The following is an 18,573-nucleotide window of genomic DNA, read 5'->3' as shown; positions in this document are numbered from 1 at the left end:
ATCCACACAGAACGATGTGCTGGAATGTTAGACCTAAGTAGTAGTAATAAGGGCAAACATGTAAATTATCTTTTTCACCATTCTGGTTCCAGGAAATATGCAAACAGGTGTGTTGAGCTGACAATGTATTTAAGTCATAGCAGGAGGTTTGGCGAAAGAGAGCAGTACCTAAGCCTCTGCATGGTATTTAAACTAAAGCTAATGTCATTATGTGAAAAATTAAGCCAAGCTTTCTACATATCTTTATTTTTGGCCTGCATATTACACTTTCACTCCTCATGGTTCACAAACTGAACTAACATTGACTCCAAGTGAATATCTCTCATTTACTACCAAATTTGCAAATCCAGATTAATACACAAATATTCCTTAAATAGATTATAAGAGGAAACCTTAAATATATTATAATCCATTTTAATCACAACAAGGAGAGATCAGTAGCCTAGTAGTTGTATGTTAAGCGTCACAATTCAAATGCAGTTTTTCTGTGTCGGCTACAGATGGATATTTTGATTAAGCTGCTCATGAGGACGGGGCAGTCGGGGACAGGTGTAACCAAGTAACTGGCTGAATGATGTTGAACTGAAGGGATTTTAGGTGACTGAGGCCAGAGAGCTTTCCATGTTAGGAGTTAGATTAGTGGTGTGATAGTTGAGAGGAGGTAGGAGTAAAGTTGTCCCCTATGCATTAGAGCTGGTCGATAGGCCCACATCTTTGATCTATCTAGGTAATTTAATATCTAAATAATGACATATATTATGTTTTCTGGTAATTCAATTAATAAATATGAAATAACTATATGGTTCTGTATACTTTGGTGTGGACTAAATATCTGACGAAGGAAAAATAATTTGCAAAATAATCAGAATTTCTGATAAATTTGAGTTAGAATATACTTATTATTATCAATTTAGACTACTTAATTATGTATCACGATTTATGATTTTAATCATAATACGATTCCATTGACAGACTCATCGTTGCCCAGCTCTAGTATACATGTTATAGCAACACAAGAGACAGGCCTTAAAAAAAGTAAGAAAAGCCATTTAAAATAGTAACATTTAAAGAAAAGCTATATGCATGTATTATAATGTATATTGTCATTTATGATGATGTTTATGGCTTTCTCTGCAAACAAAAATATAAATAAAGTACATATTTAGAAAATTAAAACAAACTCAGATTTACCCTTCAATGCCTTTAAAAGTATAACAGAAAAGAGAATATGATTGTAACCAGAGATCCAGGGTTCTGTATTATATTTTCGGTGTTGTCAATTAAGCCATCAATCACTCAGAGCAACAGCCAAACTGGTGTGCATCTTTTTTTGACGATGGTATCATCCACCTTTCCACCTTTCACTGTGGCTGGTGGATTCCACAATCTACCAGCAACTCAATAGATTACTATTGTGTGCCATTAGAAAAATACCTGCCTTTATTTACCATGCAAACACTTATATAAAGTAAATTAAAAATACTTAAGATAACAAAGTAAATACATTTTAACTCTCTGTTTGTATTTCAGGATGACCGATCACAGAACGAACATAAAGGATATCCTCCACTGTCATGCTATGGCCTCTGTTTTGAGCAGTGCCTCACATTAATCCGGCAGAGCTCAGTAAACACTGCGGTGGTATGAGCTATATGCTGCTGCAGCAGGAATGATCATGTCCCACATGAACGGCTATGTGCAAGAGGCCTCTGGTCAGGCCAAGAACCACAGGGAGAGGGCAGTGGACTGTCCAGGGGACGAAAGCTGCCTCGTGAAATCCCCACACTGCAGTGCCCACATGGAGAGGATTCAGCACTACCAGGAAGAGCTCAAGAAGAGGAGAGAGGAGGACACCAGGGGGAAGCATGACATCGACCCCAATGCTTCACTGAGACTCAAGAAGTTGTCACAAAACCCCAAGGTGGGCATTGACAATCCCACCTTTGAGGGAAAGGAAAATGCCATCAAAGACACATTCTCCCAGGATCCTGTAGCGGGTGAGTTGAGAGGAGGAGGGCAGTAAGGGTTCGAAGGTCTTTACTGTGGTCTAAAAGGGTGGAAGGAGGAAAGAAGGCCACAAAGGAGGAGAGCAACCTAGACCTCAGAGAACACTAGGGAGTAAAAGAAAACAAAAGGAGTAAAACAATCACTAATGAGGGCACAGAGCAGAGGGTCGTAGTGGAGGAGGGTTATGTGCATTTCCACTGGTTAGGGACTTGGTCCTGTTGCCACAGGAAAATAACATTTCTCATTCATTATTTTAATTATGTTTTTTTTTTATTATTTCATGTGCACAACTCATCAATGTGTGAAAATAAATTGATTACTCAAATTAAATGAAGAAAGATGGATGGGCTCATTATTAAATCAGTCACTTTTACATAAATAGTTGAATTTGGTTTGTTCGTCAGCAGGATTAATGAAAAAAACATTGGACCCATTTTCATGAAACGGTGGAAGGGTGTAGCATGGGCCAAGGAAGAACCCATTACATTTTTTAGCGGCTATGAATCAAAGGGCAGAAACACACATTGTTTTCTTCCGTTTCTTGTAAAGACAATGACGTCTCAAATGCACAGTTTAGTTTTGCATTACATGTTTGACACACCTGTTGGAAAGGTGTGGGCAGTGAGGTAGAACCTGGGTGACTCAACCGCCTGTATCCAGTCTCAATAGACTAAATATGTTTCCGCCTCCCAGAGTCATCAAAAACTCTTCATTAAATTCTTAAATATGGAGGTCTGCATATTACACAAAGCTCGTTTCTCTGAGAAATAACAGACGGCTTAAACCTTAATTTGCAAAGGCACACACATAACTCTTATCATTTTGACTATTGTTGAGTTACGAGATGGAAGACATGTCCCTGTGTTTCTCTGTGTTCCCTCATTGTCTCTGCCTCTTGCTCAGAACTGGTGGAGTTGTTGCAGGCTCTGAAGTGGGCGCACCACTGTCTGGCGGATACGCAGAGCCAGCAGGATGTGGAGCTGATAGTGCAGCTCCTTGCCATGGAGGACTTCAAGAATGCCTACTCCATCTACATTGCTGTATCCCAGCAGATGACCAGAGTCATTCCCACCTCACCCCTCACAGCACAAGCAGAAGATCTCTGCCAGGAGGTACCCACAATGCTCATTTTGACACAACTGAAAACACACATTTTGTGAAAGCACTTTGACTTTGCTGCAGTGTTAAAAGTTCTGGAAAAGCTCAAAAGTAGCCTTGCTATCGGTTCATGTTCACGTAATTCATACTGCGGCATCTTAAAGTTTGTACATGTAGTTGGTTTTAGTGTCAACAGCTCCAGGAGAAGCTGAATCGGGGAAAATAGACTAACTTGTACCCAGAGGAAAGAATAACTCACTTAACATTTTAGACATATTTTAAGCATGCCACAAAATCTATTCTGTAGCTCATGAGACTAGCAGTAGTAGAGTAGTAAGAGGGGGCAGTTTGTGCATACAGGCATAAACGTGCTTAGATGGTGTTTGGCAATTTGTGTTTTGGACCACATTAAGCCTTTTTTTTACCTATGTGGGTGAAGTATCTGAACAAACTCAATGAAGCATGAAAATGAAGCATTTGCTTGTGGTGATGATTAATTCAACAAAGCTGCACAAAAGACAGCCATGCCAGTCTGAATAATTATGAAATGTAAATTGTTAACAAGGTGAGTGAAAACAAAAATTAGACATTTGTTGGATCCTGGCCATGCATGAAAATTGAGTGTGCTGGGAATTGAAAAGAGGCAGAAGGAAGAGAAATTCATATTGGAGATTAGGGCGAATAGAGGGTGAGAAAAGAAGGCATAAACTAATGTGTAAATACATGGTTGGGAAATAAACTGCGTAAAACAGCATGGGCCTTTCACACAGAACTGTACCACTGTGCCCTGTAACCCATTATTTCCAATAGCTTGCGCGTCTCCTCGACAGCTTGATGACGAACGCAGCGCAGACCGTGTCCTAAATGAAAGACGGTTCACAGTATATTTTATTTGATTCCCTTGTCCACCTATTGCTGTTTCCTATGACAGTGCTGACTCCTGAGCCTTGGTACATAGATCAGGAAACCATCTCAGTATTCAGGTTTGAGTCCTAGGGAACGTGCCACACTTTCCAAAACACAAGCCGCTGAAGCAAAGTGACAGTAATTGACTTGTGTCCCTGTGGAGCCGAGCCGCTGCACGCTGACTGTTCAGATGCAGCCGCAGTCACACGGCGCTCAGTCACAGACAGAAATTGCGATAGGGATTTCTATGAATTAGGTAGAAGCTCTATACAACATCAACAGGCTACACTCACAAAGGGCACTTCATTGGGATAAGTGTCAACTTTTGATTTGTGTAACGTGTAAGAATGTAATACAGGCTTTTCAGCGCAGTCAGACTGGTGCAGTGGGATTTTCAGCTGATGGCGAGATGTGTAAGAGTCAACCTTGTTTTGACGAAACAGGCTGCTCGAGTTCATTCAAAGAACACCAAGCAGTACGGCTACAGAATTTGTATTTCAGTCTTGACAGGAGTGGTTTGAAGATAGAGGGGCTGGGTTAGATGATCTGTTTCTCACACACACACACACACACACACACACACACACACACACACACACACACACACACACACACACACACACACACACACACAGCACGTTGTCTTCCTGCGTACAGTAAATCAGTTTGTGCTCTCACCCACCAGGCACAGCTCCCGAAGTGCTTAACAACACGTAATAGTTTGAGCTGCAGTGTGTCTAAACTAAGTGGCTGTGCTGTGTGACACTCAGATTGGCTGTTGGGTAAACTAATCTCCCAGCAGCCCTTGGTGCTGGCTGAGCGCTGCAGCACATCACAGGAACGAGGGCAGGATCTAGGCGGCTAGAAAAAGAAACTCCAGCAGCTTACAGCAGCGTGGGAGGCACAGCGCTGCTGGGGGAGGCAGGGGGATAGTGCGTCACCTTGTTAGTGAGGGTTTGATTAGTGTAATGGATGAACTAAGCTCCAAACAGGCGATGAAGAGGAAGAGGCAGAAAAACGGAGTATAAGAACACCAAAATGCCTTCTGTTATGATGCAATACACAGTCCAGGCAAGAGTCAAATGATTAAAATAGAGCTGTGTAACAGAGGAGAAGAGGAAAAAAGGGAAAACATGAGTGGTCTGAAAAGCCATGGAAGAAAAGAGAAAGTTGTTCTATAAGATTACTAGAATAGGTATTGGCCTCGCAACTATGAAATATGCTCTTCTCAAGCTCATACATAATTATCAATAATGTTGGGTGTAAGCATCAGAAATTAAAACCTGTTGGAAAGCGTTAATGTCAGCGAGACGCTAAACACATGAAAAAGGTACCCAGACCAAGCAAGAGACACAAGTAAAATGTGAAAATATAGTTTATGCTAATTGAAGAACCTGTTATAGGATTAGAAAACAATGCATGTAAATCACTCATGAGGTTTCTGTGTGTTTTGTGTTTGAGATATTGTAACACAAATGGAACTGAGATATGATGTGTAAAATGTTGACCGCCTCCCCTGAAGTGTGTGCTATTGAAGGGATCGTTGAGTCACTAAAATCCAAAGAATGCCTCCGCTAGGTGGAATTAGTGTATTCAGAAGTGAAGACTTGAGACCCATGGCTTAGCGCCAGGTAACGATAGAAAATAATTAGTTTGTACAACGTCTTGTTTCACCATGTCGGGATTCAAAAGCGTTTGTACCCGTTCCAAATGGCCACACTGACCGACGGCTGTAAGACGGCCATCATAGGAAAAGATGATGTCACGGTCATCGCTAAATACGGGGATACGCATGGGAAAAGAGAGCTTGAGAGAGACGTTCAAGGCCGTGTGTGTGTGTGTGTGTGTGTGTGTGTGTGTGTGTGTGTGTGTGTGTGTGTGTGTGTGTGTGTGTGTGTGTGTCCGGTTGTCGGTTCTGGCAAGTTACAGAAGTTATCGGATACACTCGGTTTCACAAGCTATGTCTGGCAGCTTTCGACTCAAATCTGACTCAAGTCACAGTTTTACTTTGTTTTCTTAATGTTTAAGAAAAAATTAAGAGATTAGAGATTTTGATGGTAGTTTTGATTATAGAAATAAAAGGGTCTAAATTGGTACGACGCACTTTTATTTTGTTCTTGACTTTTCTCGGTCGCCCTGTGTATCTCTGTGAGTGTTACGTACCTCACTGTAGGTCTGTGTCTGTGTTGCTGTTCAGGTCCAGAGGATTCTCCAGTCCAGCCAACATAAGGAGGGTTTGGAGCTCACGGCTCTGCTCACCAATCCTCATCTCCAGGTCAGATGTCAGCTCCTCAGCCGTGATTCATATTCATAACCAATTACAGTGCCTTATAGACTAACTCATTTTTTATTTATTTAATATCCAGATCATTTGAATACTGGAAATATAATTATTGTTATACTGTACTTGGTCCAATAGGGTAATTGTTTCTCTTGCTACTTCAACCGTGATGTCAAACGACGTCAAGATTAAGTATATAATCTATTATAAAAGGGCAGAATGGCATTTACTTGCGAACCAGTTCAAAGGCAAATGGAGGACAGTTTTTCTTTACGACCTTGTATTATTATACATAATGAGTTAAAAGGCAGATTAAATGACAGATCGCTCCATCGTGATGCTGTGGCAGGACGGCTGCCTGTTACAGAGATGAAATCTTTTATGACAAATTAGTTTGATCTTTTATTATTAGTTGTTATTTTTGTCAAGGTCAGCTAGTGTGTTTTGTTCCAAAGATTGATCTTGTGGGTGACTCAGGAAGAACATTATGTAAATCAGGTTGTAATGCAGGCCGGCTCTCTTGGTAATAAAAAAGGCATGATTGGTGCGTTCTTTGCAGCAGAGTGCATGCCAATTTATTTGAAATTGATTAAGAAAAAGAGATCTTAAAAAAACTGCAAAAGATCCTGCTGATCTGCATGTTATGTGTATTTGTGTTGAAGACGCTCTGTAGCTTTGGTGCAATTTCTCGTCAATGAGTTGTTTCGTTTTTATGAAGGAAATCCCTTTAACCTTTGTATAAGGTTGACTTTTGTGAATGCATAGGTCAGAATTATTAAATGTTATTTGAGGTTCAATTGTCATACAAATTATCATTTGATTGTCTTTTCTGATAATATAATGCCACACAGTGGTGCTGTTGTCTTTGCTTTTGCAACTAAACCTAAATCCATGTTGTTAAATTCAATGGAATCATTGGCAAAAAGATTACCAATTCATCTTTATATAGTTTGCTATAATACACCTTTCGCTCTACTTCACAGATTTGTTTGTGAATTATCTAATTATAAGAGCTGGATGCAAGCGACAACTACGTTTCTACTACATTTATTGGAAAAGAGTTGGTAACCCTGGGCCGGGGTTTGGTTGCTAGTTTCTCAAGATTACCAACCCTACATTGAATTCACTTTCTATTTGTTGCCGCTTTTGTAACGTTGGCTTTAAATTCCCTTTGTTGTGGAATCCAACAATTATGCAAAATAATCGCAGTCAGCTCAAATAATTAATTATGATTATGAAATAATTGGCACGGTGGATGCTTCTCTTAAATACGGTAATGTTGCCAGACAGTAACTACATGTAACTGGATCAAATTATGTTATTACATGATGATTATTAAAACATAAAGCTCAACAATAAAAAAACATAACCTGAAGTAAAAAAGTTGACTATTCAAAGGTGGTCCTATAACTTCTAATCTTTAGTTATGAGCAAGATTAGTGGGAGGTTGTGGGAGGCCCTCTGCTTAGAGAGATGATGTATGTCTCTTTGTCCACTCGTTTAGACATCTAGCATGATGACAGTTTATCCAGATCCAATTTGCCTGTCGTGCATTGCTCTTAATCTTTGTCCCAATGACTTTGATAAGCAGTGGTGTTTTCTTTTTAGTCGGCCTAGGTAACGTAGTTTTCACCTGTCCTGTTCTGTAAAGAGACAGTGTTGTTCTTTCCTGTTTCCTGTGTGTCTCTTCAGTGAAACGTGAAGACAAGAGAAGAATCAAACAGATATTCCAAATTGCATTGCTTTGAAGTAGCTTGAACTGCCAATGCTCTACATTTGTCAGTTCAAGCTTCAGTCATTCTTCTGTACAAAGAAATGTCACCACATTATCAGACATTATCATCCATTAGAGATGCAGTGAGGTGAGAGAAGACCTCAGGTGGATGATGCTGCTGGGATTTTACAGTTCAGGGTTCTGATTTTTGGCCTACATGACTTTGAACTACGCATCTCTCTCATTGCCCTGTTAAACCCTCCACTGAGCTGGATCCATGTAGCCGGCGGGGGCAATATGATGTGATGTGAGCCTGCCTTGTGGCGGAGGAAGTGGAACAGATTATGTTGTTCTCTGCGGGGAGCAGAGGCTCACATGAGTCACCCTGTAGTGTGTACAGGTAAACAACCTCATACCCAAAACTGATGGACAGGTACATGTGTAAGAAGTATAGGCTTCATTTAATTGTTTTCGTCCTTAGAAATAAGGGTTCTTACTGAAAGGCTGATGTTCTACCGAGAACCATTTCTCTTTGAAGAACCCTTTTTGGAATAAATGTTTTTTCAAGCGGTGTGTCTTTTAAATCCAATCTGACACTCAACACTAAAATGAGAGCAATGATGTTCGAAAACACAGCGCATTTTTTTAAATGTCTCTATAAATGAATGAACAGGTGCTGAATTAAATTTAAAAAATCTTTCCTTTTGTACACTTTTCCTAGTTCTAATGCAAAATAGCTTGTGAGGAGACTTCTTTACGAACAGTTAAAAGCATGGGTGTTAAAAGATCCTCCCAGCCCAAACAACCCAAAAACTGTGATTGTGAATCCTGATTAATGTATATTGCACTGCATCTCATCAGCCCCGGTTCTTTAGCAACAAAGGTGGGTTCTAGTGAGCACTCTTGGAAGGTGAAACGGTGCTGGATTGGACGTCCAGAAAGGGTTCCGTGCAGGATTCTCAGTAGAACCTCTCGTAGGAGGTTTTGGTTGAGATCTCTAGGTGTAAATCTTTATGTTGGGTTCCAGGTAGAAGCCACTTAAAGGGTTCCAGATGGAACCTTAAAATCGTCTATCGGGAACCCAAAATGGTTCTAGTTAGCACCCGTATTTCTAAGAGTGCAGAACACTGTTTCTTCGCCAGCGCAGGAGCCAACGGTGTTTGATGATTGATGGCGGTAGATCCTGACTGTTAAACGAAGGTGGAGATTAAGACGGATTGTGTGTGTGCCAAAGCTTAGCCCGGCCTCTGCTCTCTTAGGTCCCCTCTGCTGCAGGATAGAGAAACTAATTTAGAACGACGGTTATTAATTGTGAGGCTCAGAGCGCTTGTCACTTTAAATGAAGTGAAGGAGCCATCTCTGTATTATTTCTGGTGGGTTTGCTGACTGGTCTTGTTAAAAAAAGATGGGTTTTAGGAAGGCTTCTGGTAGCAGCTGCATGTTTAAGGAAATGGTTTTAGAACTTTCTGTGGTATCTTCTTTTTCATCCGTTAACACTGACAAGTTCGAAATACTCAATAATCGTTTGTGATGTTGTAAACTATGCTACATGATTGATGATCACTTTATTTCCATACCAACCATAGTTGCTATAAAGGACAACATCTATACAGACACACAATCAGAAGCCATTCATGCATTCATTCGCTGCCTCCTTCTTTATTTTCCTGTCTGTGTTTCTGTCAATTATGTATCTTTAAAACCTTTGTGTGTCTGAACTGTTTGTCTCTATGTGTTTCTCTGTGTTTGTTTAATGTGGCAGGCACTGATGCAGGCTCATGACACTGTGGCAGGGCAGGAAATAGCAGAAGAAAATACTCAGTACATTGGAGAGACGGTTAAACTGGTGCGGCTGGAGAAGGCCCGTGACACTCCACTGGTGAGACGCCATCGAACACTACTCTCTGTTATTGCTGTGCACATACAGTATTCTTTGTATATTTCTTCACAGCTGCACAGACAAAACAAGGACAGTTGTTACAAATCAAAAAACAAAATTGGTACTTTATGTAACTATGCTGTTCACTGTATGTTACATATTTATTTTTATTCAAACTGTTGCCTCTCTTTCTGCTTGTAGATGTGTATTTCTATGTTCACTGTTATTCGAGAGAATATTCTGGATTTAATTTGTGTGCATGTGTGTGGCCATCAGGGTGCAACAGTGCGCAATGACATGGACAGTGTGCTGGTGAGTCGTGTGGTGAAAGGTGGAGCAGCAGAGAAGAGCGGCCTTCTCAGTGAGGGAGATGAGATCCTGGAGATCAACGGGATATCCATTCGTGGGAAGCACGTCAATGAAGTCCATGACTTACTGGTGAGGACCAGAAGTTATCCGGTGTACAGCTTTATTATAGCGTACATATGGATGCTTCAAATATCTTGATATTGAAAATGATATACATTTTATACTATTAAAGGCATGTATTCATAAAGTGTTCCTCCATAGCTGGGGACATTATATTTTACCCACAAAGCATATCCACCTCTAGATTAATGTTAGTTAATTTGACAAACATGTATATTAGGTGGTTGTTGATGGTGTTTGTGGGCTTCACTCTCAGTACTTTTTTTCTTATATACAATTTAGACACAAACAATAAATGCATTTATTTCTGGAAAAATTGCATAGCAGTAAAACAGTTCTAAAAATACATACAGTAAAAAATGTAATTTAATGGAAATGTGATCCCTGTCATGTTTAATTCATTGCTTCTCATCCTTTCCATCAGCAACAAATGCAAGGCACTCTGACCTTCCTCCTCATCCCGAGCTCTCAGATTAAACCTGCCGCACACAGACAGACTGTGGTAAGTATCTAATGATGTGAGTGTGTGCGTGTGTGAGAACATCTCTTTGCATGCATGCAACACCAACCTTGACGCTGTAATCCCCCATCCCCAGATGCACGTACGAGCTTACTTTGACTACGACCCCTCCGATGACCCTTTTGTGCCGTGTCGGGAGCTGGGCCTGTCCTTCCACAAGGGAGACATCCTCCATGTCATCAGCCAGGATGACCCCAACTGGTGGCAGGCCTACAGGGACGGAGATGAGGACAACCAGCCTCTGGCTGGACTCATTCCAGGTAGGGATCAGACCAGGGCTGAACACCAATATTCAGCATGTTTATAGATAATATATACAAATTTAGTTTATTGCTTCACAAGGGCAGATAACAGCTGCAAGGACAAATTGCGACCAAAATACAAAAAAATGAATCTGCTGGTATGGTAAATTGTTTGTTTATGTATTAATATGTTTTGTTTAATCACTACATTACTACTACAACACATTGTATCAAAACTAAAACGCATATGGTAAGTCTACTTACAATGCAAACAGCTGTATATTTTATAACCTGCACTATGAGTAATAACAAACCTGGAACTACTATCCTGGCAGGAAACACCACCCATCTGGCACACCAAGCAGATTAAAACAAACACCTAAGAATTATTTGCGATTACTCTCTGACCCATGTCTGTTGTGACTGAAAGAAAATGAGGTTAAGTAGTGGAAATGGAAAGCGGGGCCTGCTTGTGCCTTTTCCTCAACACGTCTGGAAACACAAGGAGGATTATGAAAAACAGTTCCAGGCCTAGAAAAGCTTGTTGGTATTTTTTGCAGTTTTCTGTTCCTGCGTGTAGTTGTCCATAAGCTGTCTATACAGACGTTTCAATGAACACCAACCAAAATGTTCAAATCTGTAAATTATTCTATTCATATGGGCTTTTTAAATTGAAAATACACTGGATTTGTGTATCTATATTTACAGAGTTAGAGAGCTGATCTGCATGTCCTTCCTTTTCACTTTTTCAGGAAAAAGTTTCCAGCAACAGAGAGAGACCTTGAAGAAAACTATAACAGACAGTAGTCAAGAGCACCAAGGTACGCGTAAAATATGTAAACACACAATATGTGGTGAGAAAATACAAGATATAATTTGCAAACATTTTGCTTCCACCCTGACTGGCATGAAAATAGCGTTTGTGGTGTCTAGAAGGTGGTAACAAAGTGAACTGATACAACCCATTTTAAAGCAAATATTTTTGATTTTTGTCATTTCTCCAGGGAGGCTTTGGTATGCAAAGAAAACCAAGAGACAGAAAAAGAAGAGCATGTCTACCTTGTGCCGAAACATTGGTAGGACTCTACTTTTTCTCACTGTGTTTCTTCAGAAGCTTAACTTGTTCAGAAGTGGGTTTCTGGTTTGAGAATGTGCTCGCTCTTCCTAGAAGCTGCACCCTTAACTCATAAAACCCCTCCTGTCGCTTCTCATTTAGCACAAGTGAAAGACTGCCTCCTGTCCTGGGCCGCTCTCCAAGTGTCCACACATTGTCAGTGTAAACCCTACACGTTACCCGGAGTTGACATGTTTGTCTGTCTCGCAGCAGCTTGTCCAGACTCGTGTGTGTCACAGCTCAGATTAGTCCTGTCTTCACAGACGGGATCAGAGGGGGCACCAACAGGTGCCCAGCAGGTGCCTAAATGGCTTGAAGGGGGATGTGTGATGTTGTTAGTTAACACATAGAAACACATACATATACTGAATAGAAGGTTGAACATGAAGCAGGACATTGATATAAAAGACAAACACAGGAATGATAACATAATAGTGTGGTGTTTTGACTCCCTCGCCTGCCTCCTTTTGCCTCCTGCCTCAACTTTCACAGTTGGTTACAGAACAGCATCCCAAGAACTAGAGAGAATTGGGTATGTTAGTCAAGAGGGTTTCATTATTCCTCCCAACTGTCTCTTCAGACTACGATGACATCCTGACCTATGAGGAGATGTCACTTTATCACCAGCCTGCCAATCGCAAACGCCCCATTGGTCTGATTGGTCCGACAAACAGCGGTCACGATGAGCTGCGTCGAAGGCTTCTGTCCATCGAACCGGAAAAGTTTGCTGTTGCCGTTCCACGTAAGTCCACGCCGTGTCAAAGCATGCAGGAACAAAACAAGTGTTGTTTATTTGACATATTACCTTTCATCACTTGTAAAATTCACAAGTTTCTAATGTCCAAACATTTAACTGACGACTTAGACGACTTATAAAGTTAGACTGTGAATTAGGTAAATACTATATAGTTTTAATTGTCCCAATTGGTACAAAATAGCTCCAGGATATTTGCAATACATCTAAATAATATATTCTTCTTCTTGGCTCAGACACAACCAGAAACTCAAGGATACATGAGCGGAATGGGCGCGAGTACCATTTCGTGAGTCGGCCTGCCTTTGAAACCGACTTAGCGTCAGGGAAATTCATTGAGTCGGGGGAATATGAGAAGAACATGTACGGCTCCAGCACCGACTCAGTTCGACATGTCATCAACTCTGGACGCATCTGTTTGCTCTGCCTCCACACCAAGGTAGGAAACTTGGACGATTCCCAATATTGTTTCTGTACTTGCATGTTAATTACAAAGCACATTTTATCCATCTGTCTTGATCTCAATCATTGTGGCTTGTCCGAAACGTAATGAACCTTTTCAATATAATATACATTTAGTGTTTTTTCGGTTGATAAAAACTCATTAATACTGACTATTATAGCAAACTTTTTATGGTCCGTAAAGAAGACGCCATAAGAGTGCATGGTTTGATCTTTCCATCCATTTCATATATTCACACGTCCCTCTTCTTCCTCTTGTCAGTCACTGCAGGTATTAAGGTCCTCCAACCTCAAGCCCTTTGTCATCTTCATCGCTCCTCCTTCTCAGGAACGACTACGCTCCCTGCTGGCCTCAGACGGGAAAACACCAAAGGTACCCACTGGAGTGTTGCAAAATTGTATTTCCCTCATTGAAAGTTAATACACACATTGTACGTTTCATTCATTGTACATCTTGTATGCAGTTATTTTCATAACAGATGCAACATATTTTAGCAAAATTAAGCATTTAAGATTCATCCCAGGAAAGAAAAACGTTCTTTGGCCACTCTTAGGCAAATAAAGAAGTTATATTAAAAGCTTTTTTTGTCCGGTTTTGACCTCATGGCATCTTTATCAGAACGTTAATAGTTACAGATTGTTTACTCTGGGTACTCTAAATAAACAAACATCATGCATCACATGACACCAATACACAGTTATTACAATATCAAAGTATTCAAATAATTAAATAAAAAAGAAATAATGACCGTACAAGCATTTAATGTTTATGTCTAATACATATTATTCATTTCCAATGTCTTGTTTTCTTTGGACAGCCTGAAGAGCTAAAGGAGGTTATTGAAAAGGCCCGAGAGATGGAGCAAAACTTCGGCCACTTCTTTGATGCAACCATTGTGAACATGGATCCAGACCAGGCTTTCCACGAGCTGCGCAGGCTGATAGACAAGCTGGACACTGAGCCACAGTGGGTGCCCACCTCTTGGCTGTGCTAGAGGTCACAGGGAGCCGCAGGGTTGAAGGAGTTAAACAGAAATGAATGTTCCTGGTGATGGACGGTGCTGACTGTCTTTGGATTTTCACTTGCACATTCTCCTCATTTATAATAGAGGCAATCAATACCACATGTTGCAGGGATGGACTCTTTCTCACATTTCATTTTGTTGGTGCGTGTGTGTGTGTCTTTGTGTTTGTTTATTGTTTATCTCAGTTTTATGCAAAGTCATTTATCAAACACATAGAAATGTTTCTATCCTATTTGTGATAGTTATTTATAATTGTAAATATATATATTTTCTAGCCAAAAGGATAACATATTTTATTGATTTTTTTTTTTTTTTGTGTGTGTGATACACAACTGAGACGCTCAACTTGGAGAGTGTTATTGTCACAATTTTGAAATGGCTTCCTGATAAAGCAGTAAACCAAAAGCTGTTTAAGTACAAAACAGAAGAGAAGCCCTTGTGCTTCAAGTGACTGCAGTGTAACGTCTTCCATTCAGTAACACAGATGGAAAACTGCTGTAACCTGCAGTTTGAGGTTCTTCCTCTACACCAGTATCAGTATTATTGTTTGTAGTTTCATGTCTCATTTACGCTGTGATAATAGACCTCAAATCTATGGTATTGTCTCTAGCTGGTAATCATTACTATCAGTATATCTTGCTGCAAAGTACTCCTGTAATAGTTTCCACCAGTATTGTCTGAATCAAACAGCTTATCGGTTAGTGTAACTCCAACACATATGGTTTTGCTTCTTATTGAAGCATAAGCACAACTCTGGAAAAGTGTCAATAAAATCAGATACATATGTGAAAGTGATATACACACTGATGCGTTGATTTCACTTGTCTTATAATCCTAAATTGGAGAACATTTTAAATCAGTTGGTAATATTGGTGTTACAACACAAATGTGCACCAATTCAACTTTGCAGGGTCCTACAGTAACTAAAAATAACGTGTTAAACGTAGCATTCTCATGCAAGATGGCTGTCATTCCGCATCTTGCTCCTAAACACTTGCACAAAATGTTTCCGAGCACGTGTTGAAAGAAATTTGATCTTGCAGTGTTACCCAGTCCTCTTTTACTTTACATACGGAACTAAAAAACTTCTAAATTAGTGCAAAAGAGATGGAAAAACTGCTCTAATCTTTTACAAGAAATCTCGGAAATGGTTGGATACTGATAACATATTTATTTGAATGAAGTTTGGGGTTTGTTGACTTACAAGTTTTACAGCAGGGCCACTTTTAGGGTTTTCTGGCTCAATGGTAAACATCCTCGAATGAGGTAACGCCAACCTCCACAACACAGACTCACACACTTTGAAATCTACAACAACTGTACGCTTCACATCATGCAATGGCTTTGAATGATGTGAGGAGCTTGAAATATCTACAAGTTAATCAGTTACTCACATCGAATGCTCCTTTAATTCCACTCGCAAACCATGTGTCAACCTACTAATATCGTTATTGATTGGTGAACAGTGAAACGTGAACTGACTCCCTTGAGGGTAAAACAGCCCAGTGAGATGAAACCTTGGTTCTGTACAGGAACGAAATCTGGAAACACACGGTACCTTCCAGCACTGAAGCAACAGAACAAATCATCACAGACGAGTACACAGAAAACAACTTTCATCAGCTGCATGAGAAGACATAGACATGGCCTGAGAGGCACAGAATAAATAGGATATCATGTGAAGTCGGTGACTGGTCCGCCTTGAGAGCGCTTCACTCGAACAGCATGTCTTCATCCGTCTCCTCCATCATCATGTTGGTGGGCTCTGCGATGGGACCCAGTTTAGCCAGACGGGCGGCAATCTCTAATTCTGTCCTCTCCCTGAGCTGCTTCTTCTTCTCCTGGATTTTCTTCAACCTGGCAGAGGAGAAAATAGTTTCAGCGTTATGACAAAAGTAGAAGGTTCGAAAGAATAAGTAGTTTCAGTTTGAAAAAAATGACGAAAAGGGATTTCTTTGACTGCTAGAAAAGGTTTTCACCTGTAGAACTCCTCTCGTTCTCTCTCATCCAGCTCTGTGATGATGTAGGTGAGGGTGCGTTCGATCCGGGGAATAATCACTGCAAAGTGGGATAAAGATGAGCTTTAACTCAACTGTCTTGGTCCTTAATTCTTTGAGAAAAAGGCAACAATTGCATGTTAAGTGTGAATTTACCGTGCTCAATAGCGTTTACACGGCGGTTGGTAATCTTTATGGCTTCATCCAGAGTGACAAAAGATGTCTACGGACAGAAAGGGGAAACCTGTCAGAATATCTCAATCACAATTTTGCAGTCATTTTTATAACAGTATATAACATATAACAGTATGTATAACATTTCAATTTGAGTGATGATTTCGCACTTTGAAAGGCAATTGGTTCATTATTATTATTGATGCATTAACATGTTAGCAGCATTTCAATCTTTGTTAGTTGAGGTGAAGGTCATTTTAATAACGTTATGCTGTTTGGTAGTTTATTCTTTATTCCACCATTCTTCATTTCACGTGAGAAGTCGTACAACTAAGCTGAATTGACCTCAGCATATTTGTAACAGCGCCCCCTACCTGTAAGGAGGCCAACTCCACCAGCAGCTCAACAGCTCTGGCATAGTTCCTCTTCAACCTGGAGAGCTGCTCTCCTCCCCGAGACAGACCAGTCAGCTCATAACCTGAAAGACACTGGGAGGGTGAGAACGCTCTCATTTACTCGTCACAAAAACAAATATTATCTAAACATTACTTACTGTCCCCGCCTTCTTGGTAGTGTTCAAAAACTGGAAGGGTGACACCTAAAAGAAAGAAGAAAATGTACAACTTGTATGTCAAATGAAGCATATAAAGACTTGTTTTACCAACAGTCAATGCTGATATGTTTAGACTAACCTGCCACGTTGTCTTTCTTGGCACGGACTTTCACCTGGGCTTTGTTGACATTCTGGATTATAGTTGCGCTGTGGAAAGAATTACAGATGTGAGTTACAGATGCACCTTAACTTAACGCTACATCACAGGATCGTTCTGGAATTTTTACCTGAAGTCTCCGGCTGTAAATTTGGCTTCAGCCAAGGAGAAGGCCGCTTCTCTCATCACCTCTCCCATCTTAGTCTTAGTCTGGGGGAAAGAGAGAAGAAGTCCTCATTCAGAAAACTATTAAGAGTACTCAAAGAAACGGATGCAAGGAAAACAATCATTGTTGACTGACTTCGATAATTTTGCGGAGGATCTGACGGAAGCGCATGGAGAGGGCATCAGACTTCTTTTTGAGCAGGTTGCGGCCGGTCTGCGCCCCTTTGAGCCGAGCCTTCATGATGGTCTGAACCCTGCAAGCCAAAACAAAACACAAACACTTTGAATGCTGCATTTGAAATCTCACCAATTAAATTATGCGTGTACAGGATTAAAATATTTCCAGAGGTTGTGTACATTCTTTCACACACATGGGTAAAGAAAACATAGACTGTTACTCTAGCTGTCTAGCTATTTCTTGGTGTTTTATTTTATAAGCCACAAACATGCAATCTCACATCAGGATCCTTCGTCTACATGAGTGGTGCTGATGAACCCCCTCGGACAACACAGGGAGCTCCGCAGATCAGTAGGTTACACAGTTTTACAGTCAATAATTTACTGTGTGTGTGTGTGTGTGTGTGTGTGTGTGTGTGTGTGTGTGTGTGTGTGTGTGTGTGTGTGTGTGTGTGTGTCAGACTGACAGCTCACACTAGGATGATGCTAGAAACGTCACATGACAAAAAACGGACTCTTCCTCTTTTAAACAGTAACCTAACACTGATATAGAAGTGACACTGATATAGAAGTGAGACGATATGCATAGTCTACATTAGAGACTGTGACGTAATACAGTAACAAAACAGAATAATAACATATGGCTATGAGACAGTAGGTTAGCAACTAGCTAGCAAACAAGCTGCTTACATTCTGGAGGGGAAAACGTCGAGCCTGTCTTTTCCAGACATCTTCGCGTCCTTTGGTCGATGATTATAGTTTTCCTTTTACTGACCTTTTCCTAAAACAGACACTGAAACGTTAGCTTGTGTTCTATCTCAATAAACTAGACACATATCACAGAAAACCCGTTGTTTTTTGTGAAGGATTTGAAGCCGTGGTCGAGTGCGATGGTCGTGATCTTGCCTCTCTCTCTCTC

At 40.5% G+C, this 18,573-nt stretch overlaps 2 protein-coding genes across 2 annotated transcripts; one reads left to right on the top strand and one right to left on the bottom strand.

Annotated features, from left to right (window-relative positions):
* Nucleotides 1–1,669: 1,669 nt before the first annotated feature.
* pals1b (protein associated with LIN7 1, MAGUK p55 family member b) lies at nt 1,670–14,571 on the top strand (the record flags this gene model as incomplete). Its single annotated transcript, XM_079215472.1, has 13 exons — nt 1,670–1,997; nt 2,911–3,119; nt 6,209–6,286; nt 9,769–9,885; nt 10,162–10,323; nt 10,739–10,816; nt 10,911–11,094; nt 11,829–11,897; nt 12,081–12,152; nt 12,771–12,932; nt 13,181–13,383; nt 13,669–13,779; nt 14,225–14,571. 13 exons carry the CDS (start codon nt 1,670–1,672, stop codon nt 14,399–14,401), a joined length of 1,950 nt encoding a protein of 649 aa, XP_079071598.1. The 3' UTR covers nt 14,402–14,571.
* Nucleotides 14,572–15,587: 1,016 nt separating this feature from the next.
* Nucleotides 15,588–18,549, bottom strand: atp6v1d (ATPase H+ transporting V1 subunit D). Its single transcript, XM_079216146.1, has 9 exons — nt 18,345–18,549; nt 17,614–17,731; nt 17,443–17,522; nt 17,295–17,362; nt 17,156–17,200; nt 16,977–17,080; nt 16,585–16,651; nt 16,411–16,489; nt 15,588–16,288 (listed from the first exon to the last, which is right to left on the bottom strand). Exons 1-9 carry the CDS (start codon nt 18,383–18,385, stop codon nt 16,144–16,146), a joined length of 747 nt encoding a protein of 248 aa, XP_079072272.1. The 5' UTR covers nt 18,386–18,549; the 3' UTR covers nt 15,588–16,143.
* Nucleotides 18,550–18,573: the final 24 nt, after the last annotated feature.

This window comes from Taurulus bubalis (assembly GCF_910589615.1).
Source record: "Taurulus bubalis genome assembly, chromosome: 3".
NCBI classification, from domain to species: domain Eukaryota; kingdom Metazoa; phylum Chordata; class Actinopteri; order Perciformes; family Cottidae; genus Taurulus; species Taurulus bubalis.
The sequence above is the reverse complement of the archived record's forward strand: the minus strand, read 5'-3'. Positions and strand labels throughout refer to the sequence as shown.

Coding starts and splice junctions, on each gene's coding strand:
- atp6v1d (XM_079216146.1), bottom strand. CDS start 18,385: ATGTCTGGAAAAGACAGGCTCGACGTTTTCCCCTCCAGAAT. Junction 17,732..18,344: donor GACGTTTTCCCCTCCAGAAT/GTAAGCAGCTTG, acceptor TTTGGCTTGCAG/GGTTCAGACCATCATGAAGG. Junction 17,363..17,442: donor TTTACAGCCGGAGACTTCAG/GTAAAAATTCCA, acceptor TTCTTTCCACAG/CGCAACTATAATCCAGAATG.